The sequence below is a fragment of the Coregonus clupeaformis genome, chromosome 19, assembly GCF_020615455.1.
Source record: "Coregonus clupeaformis isolate EN_2021a chromosome 19, ASM2061545v1, whole genome shotgun sequence".
Classification (NCBI taxonomy): domain Eukaryota; kingdom Metazoa; phylum Chordata; class Actinopteri; order Salmoniformes; family Salmonidae; genus Coregonus; species Coregonus clupeaformis.
The window spans coordinates 4,310,245-4,332,709 of record NC_059210.1 but is presented as its reverse complement, the minus strand read 5'-3'; the positions used below and the strand labels follow the sequence as shown (position 1 = coordinate 4,332,709).

The 22,465-nt window shown below is 42.1% G+C and overlaps 1 protein-coding gene across 1 annotated transcript in view; it reads right to left on the bottom strand.

Annotated features, from left to right (window-relative positions):
• Positions 1 to 971: 971 nt before the first annotated feature.
• The window catches only part of LOC121531718 (protein phosphatase 1H-like), a 44,844-nt gene continuing 23,350 nt past the window's right edge, over positions 972 to 22,465 (bottom strand). The window contains exons 7-10 of the mRNA XM_041837118.1: positions 14,551 to 14,614; positions 12,435 to 12,542; positions 2,575 to 2,726; positions 972 to 2,082 (exon numbers count right to left, since the gene is read on the bottom strand). Coding sequence (XP_041693052.1) covers positions 1,935 to 2,082; positions 2,575 to 2,726; positions 12,435 to 12,542; positions 14,551 to 14,614 — 472 coding nt within the window. The 3' untranslated portion in view covers positions 972 to 1,934. The remainder of the gene's footprint in view (positions 2,083 to 2,574; positions 2,727 to 12,434; positions 12,543 to 14,550; positions 14,615 to 22,465) is intronic.

The window sequence follows — 22,465 nt, the reverse complement described above, 5'->3', positions numbered from 1 at the left end:
GTGGAAGGTCAGTTTCACTCCGCTAGCGCGTCATGGAACACATCTTCCACGTCGTTCATTATTTTCCATAGAACGCATAGCCCCTCGTTGATTATCCCTTAACTCTGCAACTCTTCCAACATTTTTCACAACTGCCACCAGTTTGAAGCCAAAACATTGACAAGAAATACATAGACATAGTAAAATAAAATAAAGTTTGTAAAAAAAAAATATTATATATATTTCATGCTAAAACCCTCATATTAAACAAATGCTATTCTCAAAATTATGGTTTATATTTAGGATAATGTTTAACAGCTTTGTCATTCTATATTTTTGTAATCATCTTATTCAATTATTTAATGTATTTTACATGTGATAAAGCCACACAGAGTGCAAGAGATTATTGCAGACCCTGTGATAATCGAATACACCCAAAATGGCCACTAAATGTCTTGTGATGGATTACATAAAATCATTGAAAGATACCAAAATTCTGATAGTCTACCGGTAAACTTAGAAAGTTTCCAGTAATATACCCTCCGTTTGCAACCCTAATCGAATGTGAAGATATGTTCCTTCATATCCTCTTAAGTAAATTCACATTCAGGAGAACAGCAATGACAAAGAAAATACAAACCCATCAATATGGAGAAAAAGTAAACAATGAGATTAACATTGTCACTGGCAATAAAACCAGTCTGACTTAATTCATTTTACACTTGGAAAGGAACACCCAAACTATGGTTCTGAAAGCTATAGTATGTCTGTGGTAGAATTGTACAGTCTAGGTCAGGGGAGTCATTCATTTTGCCCCACACTGACAATGGGTTATATTTCCTAGCTGTCAAAATTAGCAAAAAATAGACAACTATCCATCATTTTTGGAATTTGATGCTCCCTGACTGTCTAGCTTTCATTTTGGTGATTAATAGCGAGCTGGACACAGTCAAGAAACTGTATGAATGTAGGTCCATGATCATTTCTACACCCCCCAAAAAACTATTTAAACAAAAAGAAAATAAATATATATATATATATTTCTTTTTTACTCAAACCACCCACAGGCCAGATTGTATGTTTGACACTCCTAGTCTAGGTCAGTGACTTATGTATGTAATGGATGGTTGACCTTAGTCAGAAAAGACACACAGAACATCATAGGAACAAAACAGGTTCCATAACGTATACTGTACACACAACTCAAACAGGGTATATACACCTGAAATCTATATCTAAAATCCATTCCTGTTTAAGCATATTTACATGTTCATAATCAGTAATATATTAACAATATCTGATCTAAATAGGCTAAAAACCAACACCATAAAGCATTGCACTTCGAAAGACAGTCTCTTTGCCCTTCATTTAAAATTGTCCCATGTGATATCCAAAAGAGTAGTAACACCTCTGTGAAAGCAATACCCTTCCATTGCAACAGAAACCATAGCCTACTGAATAGTTTGAAATACATGGCCCTCATAGGCCTTTGAATCCAGAATTATCCCTTGTTCATTTGCAGCACAGAAACAAAAGAAGAAACTGAAGGTACTGTATATTGGAACATCCTGAGAATTTCCTTTCACAAGAGAGAAGCACAATCATTCTACCCTGTACTGTACAACAACCAGGAGCCATTTTGCATCCTTAGGAAAACAGTCCAGGATTAAGCACTGTGTGAGCACCAGGGCATTGATTTAAGGAAAGGAGGGTTAGGATGGATGGGAGAGGGGGAGCAGCCTGTTTAGAGTCCCATGGTGGGTGGTTAGCTGGGCTTCAGCTAGGTCTGCCGCTTGGACGAGTGCCTAAAATAGCACCCTATACCCTATATAGTGCACTACTTTTTATGGCCTTGGCTAAAAGTAGTGCAGTGCACTATATAGGGAATAGGGTGCCATTTCGGACACAGGCCATGTCTTGAGTCCCATAGTGGGTGGAGGCGAGCTGGGCCTGGGCTAGGTCTGCCGGTTGCCGTACATCAGAGGGATGATGTAGACAGAGATGTCATCTCCAGAGCCCAGCCGCTCGTTGGCTATCCTCCAGCCTCGGTCCTTCAGGACCCCCCGCGCCCTCATGACTAGGTCCTGAGCTGCCATCGTGTACCTGGAGCACAATGGAAGAGACAAAGGACAGTATACTTAGACATAGAGCAGACAGCTAGTTCTATTCATCTCCAGTGTGTGAACAAATAGCAAGAGAATAATGACATGACAACCTACCAATTAGAAAGTCTCTAAACTCTTCCACCGGCCACCTAAAGCTAACTTACTAAACCCCAAACTAAGAAAGCCTTGAAGGGGTGTAGAACCTTTCGTAAACGATTTGAATGTTTTTCCTGTTTTGATTACTTAATCAACCACCATGCCATTGTATCCTCAAGAAACAAACCTTTCCATTACTAGTCTCACAAGCTCTTTATCAACTTACATACTTATCCAAATGTTTAGAAATGTGTGTAATTACGACAAGATAACAACGTTCATCCTCTCCAAATAAGAGTGGGGTGAGCGGAAGTTCAGGCTTGTGACTACATTATCTATCAGTCTATCTGGCTAGGGGCAGCAGCTGTGCTACTGTAGTATGAGTGGAACATGCCTATGCTGGTCGTCAGGGTCACAGTTGGCCAGGAAGCAGGTGACTGCTTCAGCAACCTCCTGGTTGGAGAGAACATCCCACAGCCCGTCTGTCCCCATCACCAGGACGTCATCAGCCCCGTGTTCGTACTGCGTCAGATGGTAAACTTTGACCTGTGGATGGGCATAGAGGGAGGTGATGGTGATGTTATTACAGAGAGAAGGTCACAGAGGCACATCCTGTCTGTAAACCATTTGTAACAGGTCTCCTTCACTCTATCAAATCAAAGTTTATTGGTTGCGTACACAGTTTAGCAGATGTTGTTGCGGGTCCAGTGAAATGCTTATGTTACTAGCTCCTAACAATGCAGTAAAATGTCAAACAGTACACAATAATAAAACATGTATAAAAAAAAATATATATATATCAGAATAAATCAAATTAACAACCAAATAGCACTGTAACGGTAATCCAAACCAATCTATATACACCAGATGAATTTACACATGATGTACTAAGAGTAATATGTACAGCAGTAGGTATAGAGTGGGTTATGTCAAGAATCCAGTATATAAATAAATATGCGGTGTGTATAAACAGTAACTAAAATGCAATGTACAGTAGTAGAAATATTAGAATGAGCTATATAGAGAATACAATATTTAAATACGCAGTAGAAAACCCCATGCAAAATGGATAGAATTGCAGGAAATTAGCTTCCGGACCAGAGTATGGAATATACACTGTGTACAAAACATGAATTTTAATCCATATCAGGTCCTTTTTATGTGCTATATTGTAGTTGGGGAAAAATGTTTAGAGAAGTGTTTCCTTCTTTTATGATTGGTAGTGTATGTTTTCATGTGTATTTATGTGAGTGTGTTGTATGTGTATTTATGATATATGCATGTGTTCTTGTGTATTTATGATGTGTTTATGTACACTGAGTGTACAAAACATTAGGAACACCTGCGCTTTCCATGACATACAGTGCATTCGTAAAGTATTCAGACCCCTTGACTTTTTCCACTTTGTTACATTACAGCCTTATTCTAAAATTGATTAAATAAAACATGTCCCTCAATCTACACAAAATACCCAATAATGACAAAGCAAAAACAGGTTAAGAAATTTTTGCAAATGTATAAAAATAAAAAAACATATACCTTATTTACAGTGGGGAAAAAAAGTATTTAGTCAGCCACCAATTGTGCAAGTTCTCCCACTTAAAAAGATGAGAGAGGCCTGTAACAAAATGAGAAAAATAAATCCAGAATATCACATTGTAGGATTTTTAATGAATTTATTTGCAAATTATGGTGGAAAATAAGTATTTGGTCAATAACAAAAGTTTCTCAATACTTTGTTATATACCCTTTGTTGGCAATGACACAGGTCAAACGTTTTCTGTAAGTCTTCACAAGGTTTTCACACACTGTTGCTGGTATTTTGGCCCATTCCTCCATGCAGATCTCCTCTAGAGCAGTGATGTTTTGGGGCTGTCGCTGGGCAACACGGACTTTGAACTCCCTCCAAAGATTTTCTATGGGGGTTGAGATCTGGAGACTGGCTAGGCCACTCCAGGACCTTGAAATGCTTCTTACGAAGCCACTCCTTCGTTGCCCGGGCGGTGTGTTTGGAATCATTGTCATGCTGAAAGACCCAGCCACGTTTCATCTTCAATGCCCTTGCTGATGGAAGGAGGTTTTCACTCAAAATCTCACGATACATGGCCCCATTCATTCTTTCCTTTACACGGATCAGTCGTCCTGGTCCCTTTGCAGAAAAACAGCCCCAAAGCATGATGTTTCCACCCCCATGCTTCACAGTAGGTATGGTGTTCTTTGGATGCAACTCAGCATTGTTTGTCCTCCAAACACGACGAGTTGAGTTTTTATCAAAAAGTTATATTTTGGTTTCATCTGACCATATGTCATTCTCCCAATCCTCTTCTGGATCATCCAAATGCACTCTAGCAAACTTCAGACGGGCCTGGACATGTACTGGCTTAGGCAGGGGGACACGTCTGGCACTGCAGGATTTGACTCCCTGGCGGCGTAGTGTGTTACTGATGGTAGGCTTTGTTACTTTGGTCCCAGCTCTCTGCAGGTCATTCACTAGGTCCCCCGTGTGGTTCTGGGATTTTTGCTCACCGTTCTTGTGATCATTTTGACCCCACGGGGTGAGATCTTGCGTGGAGCCCCAGATCGAGGGAGATTATCAGTGGTCTTGTATGTCTTCCATTTCCTAATAATTGCTCCCACAGTTGATTTCTTCAAACCAAGCTGCTTACCTATTGCAGATTCAGTCTTCCCAGCCTGGTGCAGGTCTACAATTTTGTTTCTGGTGTCCTTTGACAGCTCTTTGGTCTTGGCCATAGTGGAGTTTGGAGTGTGACTGTTTGAGGTTGTGGACAGGTGTCTTTATACTGATAACAAGTTAAAACAGGTGCCATTAATACAGGTAACGAGTGGAGGACAGAGGAGCCTCTTAAAGAAGAAGTTACAGGTCTGTGAGAGCCAGAAATCTTGCTTGTTTGTAGGTGACCAAATACTTATTTTCCACCATAATTTGCAAATAAATTCATTAAAAAATCCTACAATGTGATTTTCTGGAGAAAAAAAATCTCAATTTGTCTGTCATAGTTGACGTGTACCTATGATGAAAATTACAGGCCTCTCTCATCTTTTTAAGTGGGAGAACTTGCACAATTGGTGGCTGACTAAATACTTTTTTCCCCCACTGTACATAAGTATTTAGACCCTTTGCTATGTATCAATATTAGGAATGTGTTCTTAATGTTTTGTTCAATCAGTGTTAATATATATGTATGTGAATGGTGTGTATGGACAGTATGTGAATAGAAAAGGCGTGTACAGTAGTAGTTATATAGGATGAGCCATGACTAGAATACCTATAAAGTGGGTAAAACAGTCTGCAAACATTATTAAAGTGACTCTGTAGAGTTTACAGATGTGTACAGTACTATGCGTCGCTGGTGTGGTTTAATGAACAGGCTAATGACGATAACGGAATTGCGCTGAGACTCAGACTATTCACTTAAAATGTAAGCCAAACAAAAACCATTGATTTCAAAGTTTAACAAACCATACAACTCTATGCACAATGACTACTTTTAACAATTTACTCTGAACATTTTACAAAAACACATTTACTGGAAGAACTGTGCAGATGTAAAGTTTGGTACCAGAATTTCAGTAAAATCTCCCTCAGTTTTTTTGTGTCCACGTTTTCCAAAAACTCTTAAATATCTGCTTCAACTTCAGATTCAACGATGTCTGCAGAACAAATGGGATGTCAGCTATGAAATTACACAATAACTTTGAAAAAATCTATTTTGGTTGTTGAAGTAAGTGAAGTGGATGCTATTCTACACACTGACTATTATTTTAATGAGCTCTGCCCCCAAACAAGACCACATTTGGTTGATCCAGACCAAATCTGAACCATTCATAGACATCTATGTTTCACAAGTTAGGACATCAAAATTCAGCACAGTAGAGCTCAGTAGGGTACCGTAGAGTACAGCTCAGTACAATATAGTGTACTCAACTCGTGTGCTCTACTGTACTATACTCTACTGCACTGTGCTGTCCAAACTTGTGAACCCAACTGTGGTTTGTGGCTACTATGATTTCCCATTGTAGCCATTTCAATTGCATAAATTCGGTTTCCGATTTTTCGGAAATTGGCTGGAGTCTTCAAAGTTTTTGGGTTTTGATGCATTTCTAATACCTTAAGACTTTTTCTAAAACCCCTTTTCCATCTGTTTGACCAGAAATCAAAGCCTTTGCTTATTCAGAATCTTCAGGATGGAAAATGGTTGAAAAATGTATATACAGAGCCTTCGGAAAGTATTCAGACCCCTTGACTTTTTCCACATTTTGTTACGTTACAGCCTTATTCTAAAATGGATAAAATATTTGTTTTCCTCAGCAATCTACACACAATACCCCATAATGACAAATACAGAAATACCTTAAATTACATAAGAATTCAGACCCTTTGCTATGAGACTCGAAATTGAGCACGTGCATCCTGTTTCCATTGATCATCCTTGAGATGTTTCTACAACTTCATTGGAGTCCACCTGTGGTAAATTCAATTGATTGGACATGATTTGGAAAGGCACACACCTGTCTATATAAGGTCCCAGAGTTGACAGTGCATGTCAGAGCAGAAACAAAGCCATGAGGTCGAAGGAATTGTCCGTAGAGCTCCGAGACAAGATTTTGTCGAGGCACAGATCTGGGGAAGTGTACCAAAACATTTCTGCAGCATTGAAGGTCCCCAAGCACACAGTGGCCTCCATCATTCTTAAATGGAAGAAGTTTGGAACCACCAAGACTCTTCCTAGAGCTGGCCACCCGGCCAAACTGAGCAATCGGGGGAGAAGAGCCTTGGTCAGGGAGGTGACCAAGAACCCGATGGTCACTCCGACAGAGCTCTAGAAAAGGCACCTAAAGACTCTCAGACCATGAGAAACAAGATTCTCTGGTCTTATGAAACCAAGATAGAACTCTTTGGCCTGAATGCCAAGCGTCACGTCTTGAGGAAACCTGGCACCATCCCTATTGTGAAGCATGGTGGTGGCAGCATCATGCTGTCGGGATGTTTTTCAGCGGCAGTGACTGGGAGACTAGTCAGGATCGAGGGAAAGATGAACGGAGCAAAGTACAGCAAGATCCTTGATGAAAACCTGCTTCAGAGTGCTCAGGACCTCAGACTTGGGCGAAGGTTCAACTTCCAACAGGACAATGACCCGAAGCACACAGCCAAGACAACGCAGGAGTGGCTTTGGGACAAGTCTCTGAATGTCCTTGAGTGGCCCAGCAAGAGCCCGGACTTGAACCCGATCGAACATCTCTGGAGAGACCTGAAAATAGCTGTGCAGCAACGCTCCCCATCCAACCTGAAAGAGCTTGAAAGGATCTGCATAGAGGAATGGGAGAAACTCCCCAAATAGATTTGTGCCAAGCTTGTAGCATCATACCCAAGAAGATTCGAGGCTGTAATCGCTGCCAAAGGTGCTTTAACAAAGTACTAAGTAAAGGGTCTGAATACTTATGTAAATGTGATATTAACGTTTTTTTATTTTTAATACATTTGCTTAAATTTACAAAAAAAACGTTTTGCTTTGTCATTATGGTGTATTGCATGTAGATTGATGAGGGGAAAAAAACGATTTAATCCATTTTAGAATAAGGCTGTAATGTAACAAAATGTGGAAAAGGTCAAGGGGTCTGAATACTTTCCAAATGCACTGTATGCCGTAATTTCTCACAAATATAGACTCTTAGCTTTCATTTGACACCCAATTTGACATGCTCCTATGGACTACACATTGGTGCTCATGGGTCCTTTTACATGGAAATGACCATATGTTCTTCCTTTCCTTGATTTTTTATTTTTGATAACAGACAGCTAGAGCCTGCAGGTTCCACAAAGAGGTCTTCTAAATGTATAGATCAGTGCTACTGTGCCCATTAACTCTGCCACAGCACACTCTTTTTTATTTATCTGGTATAATAAAAAGGCATCCTGCTGCATGTCACACTCTGAGAGCACCAAGTAATGCCCCTGGCTTTGGTCTCTGGACAAAGTGCCATGGTTTTGATGTATTGTTGTTTCCATGTGCTGGTAGAGGGAGTACTATGATGACAATGACCAGGGGCATATTGCTATGTTGTTACTCCATAAGAGGAATGTCCTTCACCTCACACAAACTGAGAGTGCGAGTCAGTCAATGAACAAACACTGCATGATGACAGTGTCGCTAATGTATCATCAGTCATCAGTGACATGTTGTGGACCTTACGATCACAAGTCAAAAAGCTATTGGCAGAAAATTAATGCCTCTGTCTGACTGGAATAATAACCAGTGGGAGTAACAATAAAGAATCTATTTTACAATATACAAGGGAGTCGCCGACATTGAGACGCCTTACTGTAAAACAGTGATGACACTCCCACTAACCGCATCTTCCTTTTGACCTACAAGCACCAATGTTTGAACATGTGATCAACAGGAAATGCCTTGAACTTGGGTTCACCGAGTCTGAAACTGCAAAAACCACTGAGGACCAGATTCCATAGCAATTTACGAACTCCATCTTATATACACATCACATACAGTGCATTCGGAAAGTATTCAGGCCCCTTGACTTTTTCCACATTTTGTTACATTACAGACTTATTCTAAAATGGATTAAATCGTTTTTTCCCCCCTCATCAATCTACATGCAATACACCATAATGACAAAGCAAAAACAGGTTTTTAGAAATTTTAGCAAATGTATAAAAAATAAACTGAAATATCACATTTATATAAGTATTCAGACCATTTACTCAGTACTTTGTTGAAGCACCTTTGGCAGCGATTACAGTCTTGAGTCTTCTTGGGAATGACGCTACAAGCTTGGCACACCTGTATTTGGGGAGTTTCTCCCATTCTTCTCTGCAGATCCTCTCAAGCTCTGTCAGGTTGAATGGGGAGCGTTGCTGCACAGCTATTTTCAGGTCTCCCCAGAGATGCTTGATCGGGTTCAAGTCCAGGCTCTTGCTGGGCCACTCAAGGACATTCAGAGACTTGTCTCGAAGCCACTCCTGCGTTGTCTTGGCCGTGTGCTTAGGGTCGTTGTCCTGTTGGAAGGTGAACATTCACCCCAGTCAGAGGTCACCTCCCTGACCAAGGCCCTTCTCCCCCGATTGCTCAGTTTGGCCGGGCATCCAGCTCTAGGAAGAGTATTGGTGGTTCCAAACTTCTTCCATTTAAGAATGGAGGCCACTGTTTTCTTGGGGACCTTCAATGCTGCAGACATTTTTTGGTACCCTTCTCCAGATCTGTGCTTGACACAATCCTGTCTTGGAGCTCTACGGACAATTCCTTCGACCTCATGGCTTGGTTTTTGCTCTGACATGCACTGTCAACTGTGGGACCTTATATAGACAGGTGTGTGCCTTTCCAAATCATGTCCAATCAATTGAATTTACACAGGTGGACTCCAATCAAGTTGTAGAAATAGAAACAGGATGCACGTGCTCAATTTTGAGTCTCATAGCAAAGGGTCTGAATTCTTATGTAATTTAAGGTATTTCCGTATTTGTCATTATGGGGTATTGTGTGTAGATTGTTGAGGAAAACAAATATTTTATCCATTTTAGAATAAGGCTGTAACGTAACAAAATTTGGAAAAAGTCAATCTCTAAAAACCTGTTTTCGCTTTGTCATTATGGGGTATTGTGTGTAGATTACTGAATACTTTCCAAATGCACTGTACATACTGTCTGCACATGTATTTACAGTCACTTTAAAGTTTAGAGCAACAGCAAGGGCAGATAAACAGCAAGGATAGAGGATAGGGAAAAAAAGGTTCAAAAGAAGAACTCTTCAAAAAAGCTCATCTACAGTACGGGTAGCACACAGTCTGAACCATGACTGAACTCAGAGGGCGATGAATTAAAGATCAAGAGAGTGTTGAGAGCTTCGTGACTATCAGGAGTCAGGAGGTAATTGTTCAGTGGAGGGTTGGTTGGAAGGTGAAAACTGGTGAGAAAAAAAAAAGGTGAAAACTCCTTTTAAGACGATGGGTTTAAATGTGAATGTATGTATGTATGTCAATAAGACATGTACAGTGGGGAGAACAAGTATTTGATACACTGCCGATTTTGCAGGTTTTCCTACTTACAAAGCATGTAGAGGTCTGTAATTTTTATCATAGGTACACTTCAACTGTGAGAGACGGAATCTAAAACAAAAATCCAGAAAATCACATTGTATAATTTTTAAGTAATTCATTTGCATTTTATTGCATGACATAAGTATTTGATACATCAGAAAAGCAGAACTTAATATTTGGTACAGAAACCTTTGTTTGCAATTACAGAGATCATACGTTTCCTGTAGGTCTTGACCAGGTTTGCACACACTGCAGCAGGGATTTTGGCCCACTCCTCCATACAGACCTTCTCCAGATCCTTCAGGTTTCGGGGCTGTCGCTGGGCAATACGGACTTTCAGCTTCCTCCAAAGATTTTCTATTGGGTTCAGGTCTGGAGACTGGCTAGGCCACTCCAGGACCTTGAGATGCTTATTATTAAGCCACTTCTTAGTTGCCCTGGCTGTGTGTTTCGGGTCATGTCATGCTGGAAGACCCAGCCACGACCCATCTTCAATGCTCTTACTGAGGGAAGGAGGTTGTTGGCCAAGATCTCGCGATACATGGCCCCATCCATCCTCCCCTCAATACGGTGCAGTCGTCCTGTCCCCTTTGCAGAAAAGCATCCCCAAAGAATGATGTTTCCACCTCCATCCTTCACGGTTGGGATGGTGTTCTTGGGGTTGTACTCATCCTTCTTCTTCCTCCAAATACGGCGAGTGGAGTTTAGACCAAAAAGCTATATTTTTGTCTCATCAGACCACATGACCTTCTCCCATTCCTCCTCTGGATCATCCAGATGGTCATTGGCAAACTTCAGACGGGCCTGGACATGCGCTGGCTTGAGCAGGGGACCTTGCATGCGCTGCAGGACTTTAATCCATGACGGCGTAGTGTGTTACTAATGGTTTTCTTTGATACTGTGGTCCCAGCTCTCTTCAGGTCATTAACCAGGTCCTGCCTTGTAGTTCTGGGCTGATCCCTCACCTTCCTCATGATCATTGATGCCTCACGAGGTGAAATCTTGCATGGAGACCCAGACCGAGGGTGATTGACCGTCATCTTGAACTTCTTCCATTTTCTAATAATTGCCCCAACAGTTGTTGCCTTCTCACCAAGCTGCTTGCCTATTGTCCTGTAGCCCATCCCAGCCTTAAGCAGGTCTACAATTTTATCCCTGATGTCCTTACACAGCTCTCTGGTCTTGGCCATTGTGGAGAGGTTGGAGTCTGTTTGATTGAGTGTGTGGACAGGTGTCTTTTATACAGGTAACGAGTTCAAACAGGTGCAGTTAATACAGGTAATGAGTGGAGAACAGGAGGGCTTCTTAAAGAAAAACTAACAGGTCTGTGAGAGCCGGAATTCTTACTGGTTGGTAGGTGATCAAATACTTATGTCATGCAATAAAATGCAAATGAATTACTTAAAAATCATACAATGTGATTTTCTGGATTTTTGTTTTAGATTCCGTCTTTCACAGTTGAAGTGTACCTATGATAAAAATGACAGACCTCTACATGCTTTGTAAGTAGGAAAACCTGCAAAATCGGCAGTGTATCAAATACTTGTTCTCCCCACTGTATGTATGTCAATAAGTCATACGTTAATGTTGGTATGTCACTAACTTCAATGCAGACATTATAATGTTTGGATGGAATGATGGACAAAAGTAGTGCACTATATAGGGCAGGGTTCACCAACTGGCGGCCCGCGCATGGTTTTATTTGGCCCCCAAGTTCTGAGCAAAAAATAATATAAAATGTGTTTTTTTGTGTGGAATTTTAATTGTTGGACATAACTGTAAAACACAAAGAAATCAGCTCAAAGTGATTTTAATTTAAGACATCTGTTCCCAAATATTCCCACTCATAATAGACACACACACGACGTGATCGTAAACAAATGTAAGCAAGGTTTGAAATTATTATGTTTTAGTGAAACATTATATCTGTTTGGGCTTCTTGTGGTCAATTTGCAGTCTACAAATTATTTGTAATTATGTTTCGGCCCCCTGACCATCCGCTCAAGAAAAACATTGGCCCGCGGCTGAATCTAGAACAGGGTGCCATTTGGAACACAGACAGTTTCCTGTCATTTGATCATGATGACATTGAGGTCAGTGAGGTCTGATGCACTTTTATGGCACTATTAGAGACTCTCCAGGTTATTGATAGACAGGAAATAGATAAGTACAGTACTCTACCTCGGGGCAGCAGGACAGGAAGGGCTTGATGTAGATGTTGGAGTCATGCACTTTGAGCTCGTGGTCTCCCAGGCCCCTGGTGACCCCGATGGTAGCCAACACACGTGCCTGTGGAGGGATGAGACCATCAAAGAGAGGAACTATAAACATCACCTCCCTCTGACCCTATGATCCTCACTCCCCAACTCTGTTTTGGCAACACGTATTATTTCAAACCAATGTTTGGGTTCATTTGATCCATTGAAGTCCTTTGATGTGTGTGGACCTCAGGGTCAGAGTCAATTCTACCGGTTTTTCAACTCTGTCAACTTGGCGGGAGATGGAATTTAAATTCCAACCATGAATTGAAAGAATCGTCTTTGAAAAATCTCCCTATTAAATACATTAATTAATTTCAATTCACTGCTAGAATCGACTGAGTTGAAATTCTATTTACTCTGGCCCAGACTAAGGGCAAATTTAAAACTGGACCAATGATGGCCTCATGACTTTAATAATGATGACCCCCAAGGATATCTCCCTGGAGACTTCTCTTTGCTACAAGATACATGACTGCACATCTTATCTTCATAAACCCACACACCCTAGCGGTTTGAGAGGCGAGCCAGCAACCAGAGGGTTGCCAGTTCGAATCCCGGGTCAGATGGGACAAATCTGTCGGGAGGTGAGCTGCCAACTGTAGGGTTGCTAGTATCATATCCTAGATGCCATTGCCTACTGTTGTGCTGTTGAGCAAGGCACTTAACCCCCCACAACAACATCTCCCTGGGCGCCCAGTGTGGCAGCCCCCAGCACCTCTCCAAAAAACCTGTATATGTATGTACTGTATGTGTGGGTTTAGGAGGGGTTGGATTAAAAGTGGAAGTAAAATTACAGTTGGACCTTGTGTGCAATTGACCAATAGTCATTTTAAATCTTAACACACACACACACAACCACCATTTAAAAAATAAAGGCAAATAAACACAAGCACTGCTACATAATCCACGTTTTGCCACCTCTAATGCAATGGAAGTGATTGTTCACTGTACCATGAAGCAAAGTACAACATCACGGCATGTTCCGGTTCTGTGAATCCTTAACGATCTCTCTCCTCTCTACCTAGTCTAAGACACCGACGCTGTCTACGGTCTCCCTCATTTGTACGCTGTGTGAAATTCCTTTTGATTCCTACTGTCTGCACATATCGCCTCTGCCTCTGAAAAGGGCTAGCTGCTTGGAGCTGGGGAGCAGTGCTAATTGTATAAGGAGCCATGTGAGGAGGAGAGAGAGAGAGAGGAAAGAGAAAGGAGGGAAGACAGAGGGGGCGAAAGAGTATAGAGGGGGCGAGGGGAGAGAGAGGAGGCAGTCGTACAGTCAGTTGGGATGAACTGGGATCAGTATGCAGTGCAGATGCCGCAACGAGAGCGAGATGAGAGAGAGAGAGGAGGAGAAAGAGAGAGGGAGAGTCTAAGGGGGAAAGACAGAGATAAAGCTCCTTGAGCGGAGGAGAAACATCCTGGGATTAATTAATTAATTGTTGAGGGTACGTACGGCCCCGACAGGCTGTGCCGGGCTTTGAAGTGCGGTGGCGCTTCTCTCCAGCACAACCCAATCCTCTCCCCTCCCTTCTATCACTCTATATCGCTCTCCCCCTCACTTCAAAGGAGGGACTCGGCTCGGCCGGCACTTGACGTCGTGGGCACAGATGACTGTGATAGGAGGCTTACTGTGGTGTGGTAACAGACCGCACTTGGGTGACATCTGCCTGGTCCTCATCTAACTGACTACTGCCTGCATGTCAGATGAGGGGCATAGGCCCTAACATGCAGGGTAGCATACGCTGATAACCAGACTTTGGCTTGGCATCTCAGGAACCCCATTAACATGATATAGGCTAGCAATCTTATTGTGTGTTCAGTGCAACTGTTATAAAGATGGTCTGGAATGCCACCATTGTGAGCCTTCCTGCAGACAAAGACTGCTCCCTCCTCCACAGAGTGACACTGGGCTGACTAATGGTGCCCTGGTGGAGCTTTGATTACAGCTCAGCAAAACAAGGCTGTGGGAGTAGCCCTGTTAACAGGCAGGCTCACGGGCGGCTGGGGCCGGGGCGGACGGGTGAGAGCAGTCTTACCTTCTTCCCTTCGCCATAGATTAGGGGAAACTTCAGGTCGTCATCCTCAATGGTTTTATATGCCCTGCACACAGGAGAGGAGAGAATACTTATGTTTTTTTGTGTTTTATGGCAGCCAGGCAGGCAGAGGTTCGTATGCAGTGGAGATACACCGCCTCATAGCCTCCCTCAGGGCCTGCAGCCTAGACGAGTGAGGAGACAGGGATAGGAAGAAAGGAGTAAGAAAAAAAACACACCCAGACAATACAGAAAAGGAGAGACAGATAGAGAACTTGCATATTTTTCTAGCTGTGACAAAATGGTAAATGCCAATGAATGTATGAGATGTTACTGTTTTAGATTGTTTTGGTGTGTGGTGTGTGTATAGGGAGGGGTGATTGATTGATGTTTCCCCCCTGTATATTCCCCCATATTCTCAAAGCGGTGTTTAAACTACCTCAACTCATGTGTAATTCAATTGTATGTGGGAGTCTATGAAGATGCATTACAAGAGATCAGACTGGAAAATATTACACACGTGCTACGGAAAGGTCCCAACATCCGCATTCCATTTGAATCTGGGTATCTATAGTACATTAAATGTTAAAAGTCCATACTTGTCTCCAATGTACTCGTGAGTCATGAACACAATGCTTACTGCCCATTATTTTTCAATGTAAACCTTCCACTTTCCTTGCTTAGCAGTAGTTATGACCATATCGAAAATAACCACCCGATTGCCACAAATCACACACCATTATACTGACTAAAATGATTCTGGGTTTCCTACTCCAAATTCACACCTGCGTGTGAATGTGAAAAACACCGGCTTGGTAATAGAAGCAGTCCATGCATACCTTGTCGGATTCATTTCAGCTGTGCTGGTGTAGAGAGAAGAGGGTTAGACAGGACTGGAATGGTTTTTAGATTACAGGTTCCACTCGGGGAGACCATATGTTTCCACTCTAAGCCAGCAGGTCACACACACTCAGCACTTTCTGCAGAGGTAGAGCTGAGGCCAGGTTATCCATCCATCCATTTGGCATTGCATGAACTCTGCGTGTAAGGCTGTGCACTGAAATACGGTTGTTTATGACGCTGCTGAACTAAAACTAGAATAGACAATCACTATAATAGTATCATACTGTAGGGTTATTTTCATTCCAACATTTCATTCATCATTTTACCTGCATAAAATACCTAATAATTAAAGAAACACTGTAATTTAGAATTTTGTACAATTAGTGTGGGAGAAGTGGAAAAACTATTGTTCTCCATCAATAAAGAGAAACCACATGGTATTGACAATTTAGATGGAAAACTACTGAGGATGGTAGCGGACTCTATTGCCACTCCTGTTTGTCATATCTTTAATCTGAGCCTGGAGAAAAGTGATTGTCCTCAGACCAGGAGGGAAGCGAAAGTCATTCCGCTACCCAAGAACGGTAAAGTGCTCTTTACTGGTTCTAACAACCGACCAATCAGCTTGCTGCCGGCTCTTAGCAAACAAAAAAAACAAAAACGTTTGACCAGATACAATGCTATTTATTTGTGAACAAATTAAACAAGACTTTCAGCATAATTATAGAGAAGGGCACTCAACATGTACTGCACTGAAACAAATGACTGATAATTGGCTGAAACAAATTGATAAGAATATTGTGGGAGCTGTATTGTTAGACTTTAGTGCAGCATTTGATGTTCTTGACCATAATCTGTTATTGGTAAAACGTATGTATGTGTTATGGCTTTACATCCTCTACCAAAACCATGGGTTGAGAGCTATCTATCCAATAGAACACAGAGGGCTTTCTTTAATGGAAGCTTCTCTAATGTAAAACATGCAAAGTGTGCCATTCCTACCTATAGGCTAAGCACGCACCCCTGAGGGGCCTCCGTGTTGAGGGTCAGCGTGGCGGATGTGTTTTTGCCTACCCTCACCACCTGGGGGCGGCCCGTCAGGACGTCCAGGATCCAGTTGCAGAGGGAGGTGTTCAGTCCCAGGGTCCTTAGCTTAGTGATGAGCTTGGAGGACACTATGGTGTTGAATGCTGAGCTGTAGTCAATTAACAACATTTTCACATAGATGTTCCCTTTGTCCAGGTGGGAAAGGGCAGTGTGGAGTGCAATAAAGATTGCGTCATCTGTAGATCTGTTGGGGCTGTATGCGAATTGGAGTGGGTCCGGGGTGTCTGGGATGATGGTGTTGATGTGAGCCATGACCATCCTTTCAAAAGCATCTCATGGCTACAGATGTGAGTGCTGCGCAGCGATAGTCATTTAGACAGGTTACCTTGGCGTTCTGTGGCACAGGGACTATGGAGGTCTGCTTAAAACATTACAGAACGGGTCAGGGAGAGGTTGAAAATAACAGACACCCAGTGAAGTTTTGCGTGAACTCCCCGTCTCTGAGCTTGCTGGAGATAAAGCATTTGTGACAGCGTGACATACACACATGAATCCTGCTATAATATCTGCTCCCACTCACACCTCTGGGACAACACTTGGTTGCTGCAAACAGCACCAGACATTCACAGGCTTCCTGACGAAGACCCAGTTTGGCGTCAAAACGTTGTCTGATTAACCTACCCCTGGGAGCATATACCAGTGTGGATTTATTGTTAGTTAATGTAGACTATTGTTTTAATCATATGAGGTCTATTTACGACCACCACAGTGTGGTATGTGACTGAGGGAGGGGAGGAGAGGTGGTGGGTGTAGCTGCTAGCTTCTTGTCTGTATCCTCTCTGCTCTGCTGATGATGAGAGATGGGCAGGAGTGCAGTGATGTCATCTCTTATGATCGGGCAGGTCCACTGCTCAGTGCAGAGGGGTGACAGAGACATTAGCTCCACGTGCTCAGCATCCTAACCACACACACACGATTTCTTACCCGGGCCACGCCAATCGGCGGTTGAAGGTGTGTTTTAGGACGCTAAAGGCCCGTTACGGGTATGGGGGTGGTATGATAGTATCAGGGACAACACCCCCTTCTAGGTGTCTGTAAATGTAAATGTAAATGTGTCTAGCAGCTTGATCAACATGGTACTTTTTGGTAGTAGGTTTACAGGCATATATTATGGTAAGTATAATTGAAACTTGTATCTCATATGGTAAGTGGTGAAATAAGTATAGGTAGTTATAATTGTAATGGCTTAGCAGATTATAAAAAAAGACTATCAGTCTTTACTTGGCTAAAATAATATCTATTGTTTAAAGGAAATTCACTCTACAATTACAGAAATATATTTCTATAATGGGCAAAGAAACTCAAAAGGGGTGATGATATTAATTAATAACAATTTCGAGCCGAATTTGCAAACTGTCCAAACAGATCCGAAAGGAAGGTGGATAATTTTAAATATGCCATTGGACGATAAACATATTTGGCTAATTAATCTATATGGTCCAAATAATGATGATCCACACGAAATGATATATACTAATCTATCGTGCTTACAAGCAACAAATTACTATTATTATGGTGATAGATTATAATTCAGTTTTAAGTACCCCAATGGATTGTAAAGGAAATCACACTACAAACTATCACCCTCATGCACTTAGGGAAATTACGAATATCATGGACACATTAGAACTAGTGGATATATGGAGGCTTACAAATCCAGACTTAGTGAGATATACAATACATTACCAAAAGTATGTGAACATATGCTCATCGAACATCTTATTCCAAAATCATGGGCATTAATATGCAGTTGGTCCCCCCCTTTGCGGCTATAAACACCTCCACTCTTCTGGGAAGGCTTTCCACTAGATGTTGGAACATTGCTGCAGGGACTTGCTTCCATTCAGCCACAAGAGCATTAGTGAGGTCGGGCGCTGATGTTGGGCGATTAGGCCTGGCTCGCTGTCGGCGTTCCAATTCAAATCAAAGGTGTTCGATGGGGTTGAGGTCAGGGCTCTGTGCAGACCAGTCAAGTTCTTCCACACCGATCTCAACAAACAATTTCTGTATGGACCTCGCTTTGTGCACAGGGACATTGTCATGCTGAAACAGGAAAGGGCCTTCCTCAAATTGTTGCCACAAAGTTGGAAGCACAGAATTGTCTAGAATGTCATTGTATGCTGTAGCGTTAAGATTTTCCTTCATTGGAACTAAGGAGCCTAGCCCAAACCATGAAAAACAGCCCCAGGCCATTATTCCTCCTGCACCAAACTTTACAGTTGGCACTATTCATTGGGGCAGGTAGCTTTCTCCTGGCATCCACCAAACCCAGATTCCTCCGTCGGACTGCTAGATGGTGAAGCGTGATTCATCAGTCCAGGGTCCAATGGCCGCAAGTTTTACGCCACTCCAGCTGACGCTTGGCATTGCGCATGGTGATCTTAGGCTTGTGTGCGGCTGCTTGGCCATGGAAACCCATTTCATGAAGCTCCCGACGAACAGTTCTTGTGCTGATGTTGCTTCCAGAGGCAGTTTGGAACTCGGTAGTGAGTGTTGCAACCAGGGACAGACGATTTTTATGCGCTACTCGCTTCAGCAGTCCCGTTCTGTGAGCTTGTGTGGCTTACCACTTCGCGGCTGAGCCGTTGTTGCTCCTAGACATTACCAATTCACAACAGCAGCACTTACAGTTGACCGGGGCAGCTCTAGCAGGGCAGAAATTTGACAAACTGACTTGTTGGAAAGGTGGTATCCTATGACGGTGCCACGTCTATGGAGATTGCATGGCTGGGTGCTCGATTTTATACAACTGTCAACAACAGGTGTGGCTGAAATAGCCGAATCCACTAATTTGATGGGCTGTCCACATACTTTTGTATATATAGTGTACATGGAGGAGGCTTAATCAAGCTAGTCGTCTTGATTAATTTCTTGTATATTTGCGCTGGTAACAAAAGTAAAACAAGTTTTGATAGGGGGCGGAATGCGGTCGGACCATCAAATAATTGGTATCCACATTACTCTTACAGAATTTCCACCTGGGTGAGGATATTGGAAATGTAATCAAAGCCTACTGGATGACAACAAGTTTTAACCAAGCGAAAGGATTTTATAAGTGACTTTTTCCTGCATAACATAGGTAGAGCAGTTCCACTTATTGTATGGGACAGTTTTTAAAAAATTGACCTTTAGAGGTCATGCAATTCAATACTCATCTTTAAAACACAAACTATTTCAGTCAAAATGTTCTTTGTTAATATGAAGAAATAACGATACAGATGGATAGCAATAAAAACTGTAACATAGAGGCACAGAATAACAGAGGAAAAAGAAAAAAAAATGAAGGAACTTATTCGGGAACAATCAAGTATAATCTATTATAAAAAATCAAGCCAATCGAATGGAAAAAGTTGAAAAATGCACCAAATTCTTTTTGAATCTTCAACATAGCTACCAAAAATAATTTACAGAAACTTACAAATGACGGAGTCATCCATGATTCACCAAATTATATTTTGAAAGAGGAAGCAAAGTACTTTAAGCATATGTTCTCTTTTCAGTCTCCTCCATTTCCACTAACTGAAGGTAACTGTAAGGATTTTTAATTTTAATAGTGTAAAATTAACAGCTGTACAGAAAGACTTCTGTGAGGTCCAAATTGCAGAGGAGGAACTTCTTGATGCAATTAAAGCCTTTAGGCCAGGGACAACTCCAGGGCTGGATGGCATACCAGTTGAGGTATATGAAACCCTTTTTTGATCTACTCAAAGATCCACTATTAGCATGTTTTAACCACTCCTATTAACATTTTATACTATCAGGTACTCAGCAAGGTGGTTTGATTTCACTACTACTGAAACAGGACCCAGGTGGTAAATATAAAGATCCAGTCCATAAAAAAACTGGAGGCCGCTTACACTTACTTCAGTGTTGTCGGATATTATTCATCCTAATCTGATAGGTTTTTTAAATGGACGATACATTGGAGATAATTAGACAAGTACTTGAAACAATAAAACACTATAAAAAACCTGGAAACCAGGCCTGGTATTCATAGCTGACTTCGAAAAGGCTTTTGATGAAGTACGATTGGAATTTATATATAAATGCCTGGAATATTTAACATTTTGGAGAATCTCTTATACAATGTAACCCCAGGTGTAAAATAGTAAATAATGGCTAATTCTCAGAAAGTATTAAAATGGCCATCGAACTGTTAGCTATTAAAATCAGATCCAACAATAATATCAAGGGGCTAGAAATTCAGGGCTTAAAAACTAAGGTGTCATTATATGCTGACGATTCATGTTTTCTTTTAAATCCACAATTTTGATCCCTGCACAGCCTCATAGAGGATCTAGATAATTTTTCTAACCTCTCTGGATTACATCTGAATTATGATAAGTGTACCATATTACCTAAAATAATTACCTCTCCTTTGAATCACTACTTCCCATTCTCCACCCAGCCCAGCCTAGCCCAGCCCAGCCTCCATACTCTGGCTTCTCTGCCTCCATCTCACCCTCTCGCTCCTTCCCTCTCTCCCTCCCTCCCTCTACTGCTGTGCCTACCTGGCTGCTGGGGCATTTGAACATGCACGCTGCTAAACATCCATCAATTGAACACGGCCCTAAAACACCACCGCCTCCCATCCTTAACAACCCCCCATCTGCACTGTCAGTTCACTGCCAACTAGGCATGAGAGAGAGAGAGAGAGAGAGAGAGAGAGAGAGAGAGAGAGAGCGTGCGAGAGAGAGAGAGAGAGAGAGAGAGAGAGAGAGAGAGAGAGAGAGAGAGAGAGAGAGAGAGAGCGTGCGAGAGAGAGAGAGAGTGCTGTATTCCTTTATTAGACCATGGCCTTGATTACACATCCCTCTGATGGAACCCGGCGTGTGGCACACAAACAATATGCAGACAGAACATACACAGCACACACTAGGGGCATCATGAACCCCAAAAATCTGAGTGGGTACAAAGTGCGTGAGAATGGCTGGGGGGGTGGTCCGGAGTGGGGGATAGGTCCCCTGTCCATAAGTTGGAGATTTTAGAATTTTTTTAAAGACTGAAAGGAATGGGAGTCTTATTCAGTACATACTGTAGTTATTGCTTGCTTTTCTAAAGTTGATCAACCATGCCAGCAGGCATGCCAGCTAATATACTGTAGTTAGAGAAGCTAGCTACTCTAACTTGATAGCCTGAAATGACTGAAATGGCTTCTTGGTAGCTAGTTATGAGGTTGGGAGATTGGCAACCTACAGTGTTTCTGGGCTAGCTAAAACCAACATCATAAAATTGCTAAATGGCTAGTAGTATTAGAGGACAATTCTGAGGGGGCACGTGTCCCTGTGCCCTCTATGGGCATGACGTCTCTGACACACACACATACAAATGCAGTCCAAGTGTATCTGTCTCTACACTAGAGTCCAGTTCTGAGAAGGGCCCACTTCACTGTAAAGGAATCTGTTTAAAATACATCAGACATCAGTTCTGTTCCAAGTTCTGGACTCAATGAGCAGCACTGCCCTGTCCTACATCGGCACATCTAAACAGTACACAGACAGAACCGCATTGAGAAAGAGCCAGCACTGATAAATCTCCCCTTAATCACCGCTTTCTCGGTCTGTCCCTCTCTTGCGCTCCTCAGTTCTCTATGGAGTGAATCAAAGACGCTGTGGAGCTGTGATTGGCCCTAGTTCTGTCCAGGGATCACTGATGAGCTGAACTGACCCTGTCATTCATACAGATGACACAGAATGTCTGGGTCTATCAGAGCATTTCCTGTCAATCAGCTGGCACTCTGTACATTGATAAGAATGGGGGGTTCAGATAGACAAAATGATTGCGGAAAAATTACATGATTTCAATAGCGGAGCGTAGTTGCTTGTGAAATTGTGACGTTTCAATCACAAATCCTGCAAAGATGCCTAATCTTGATTATCTCATGATTATGGATCTCATGATTATGGTAAAATGGAGGGGTATGATGAATCGCTCAATGCAGCACCTGTCTGTAACTTATTCCAATGAG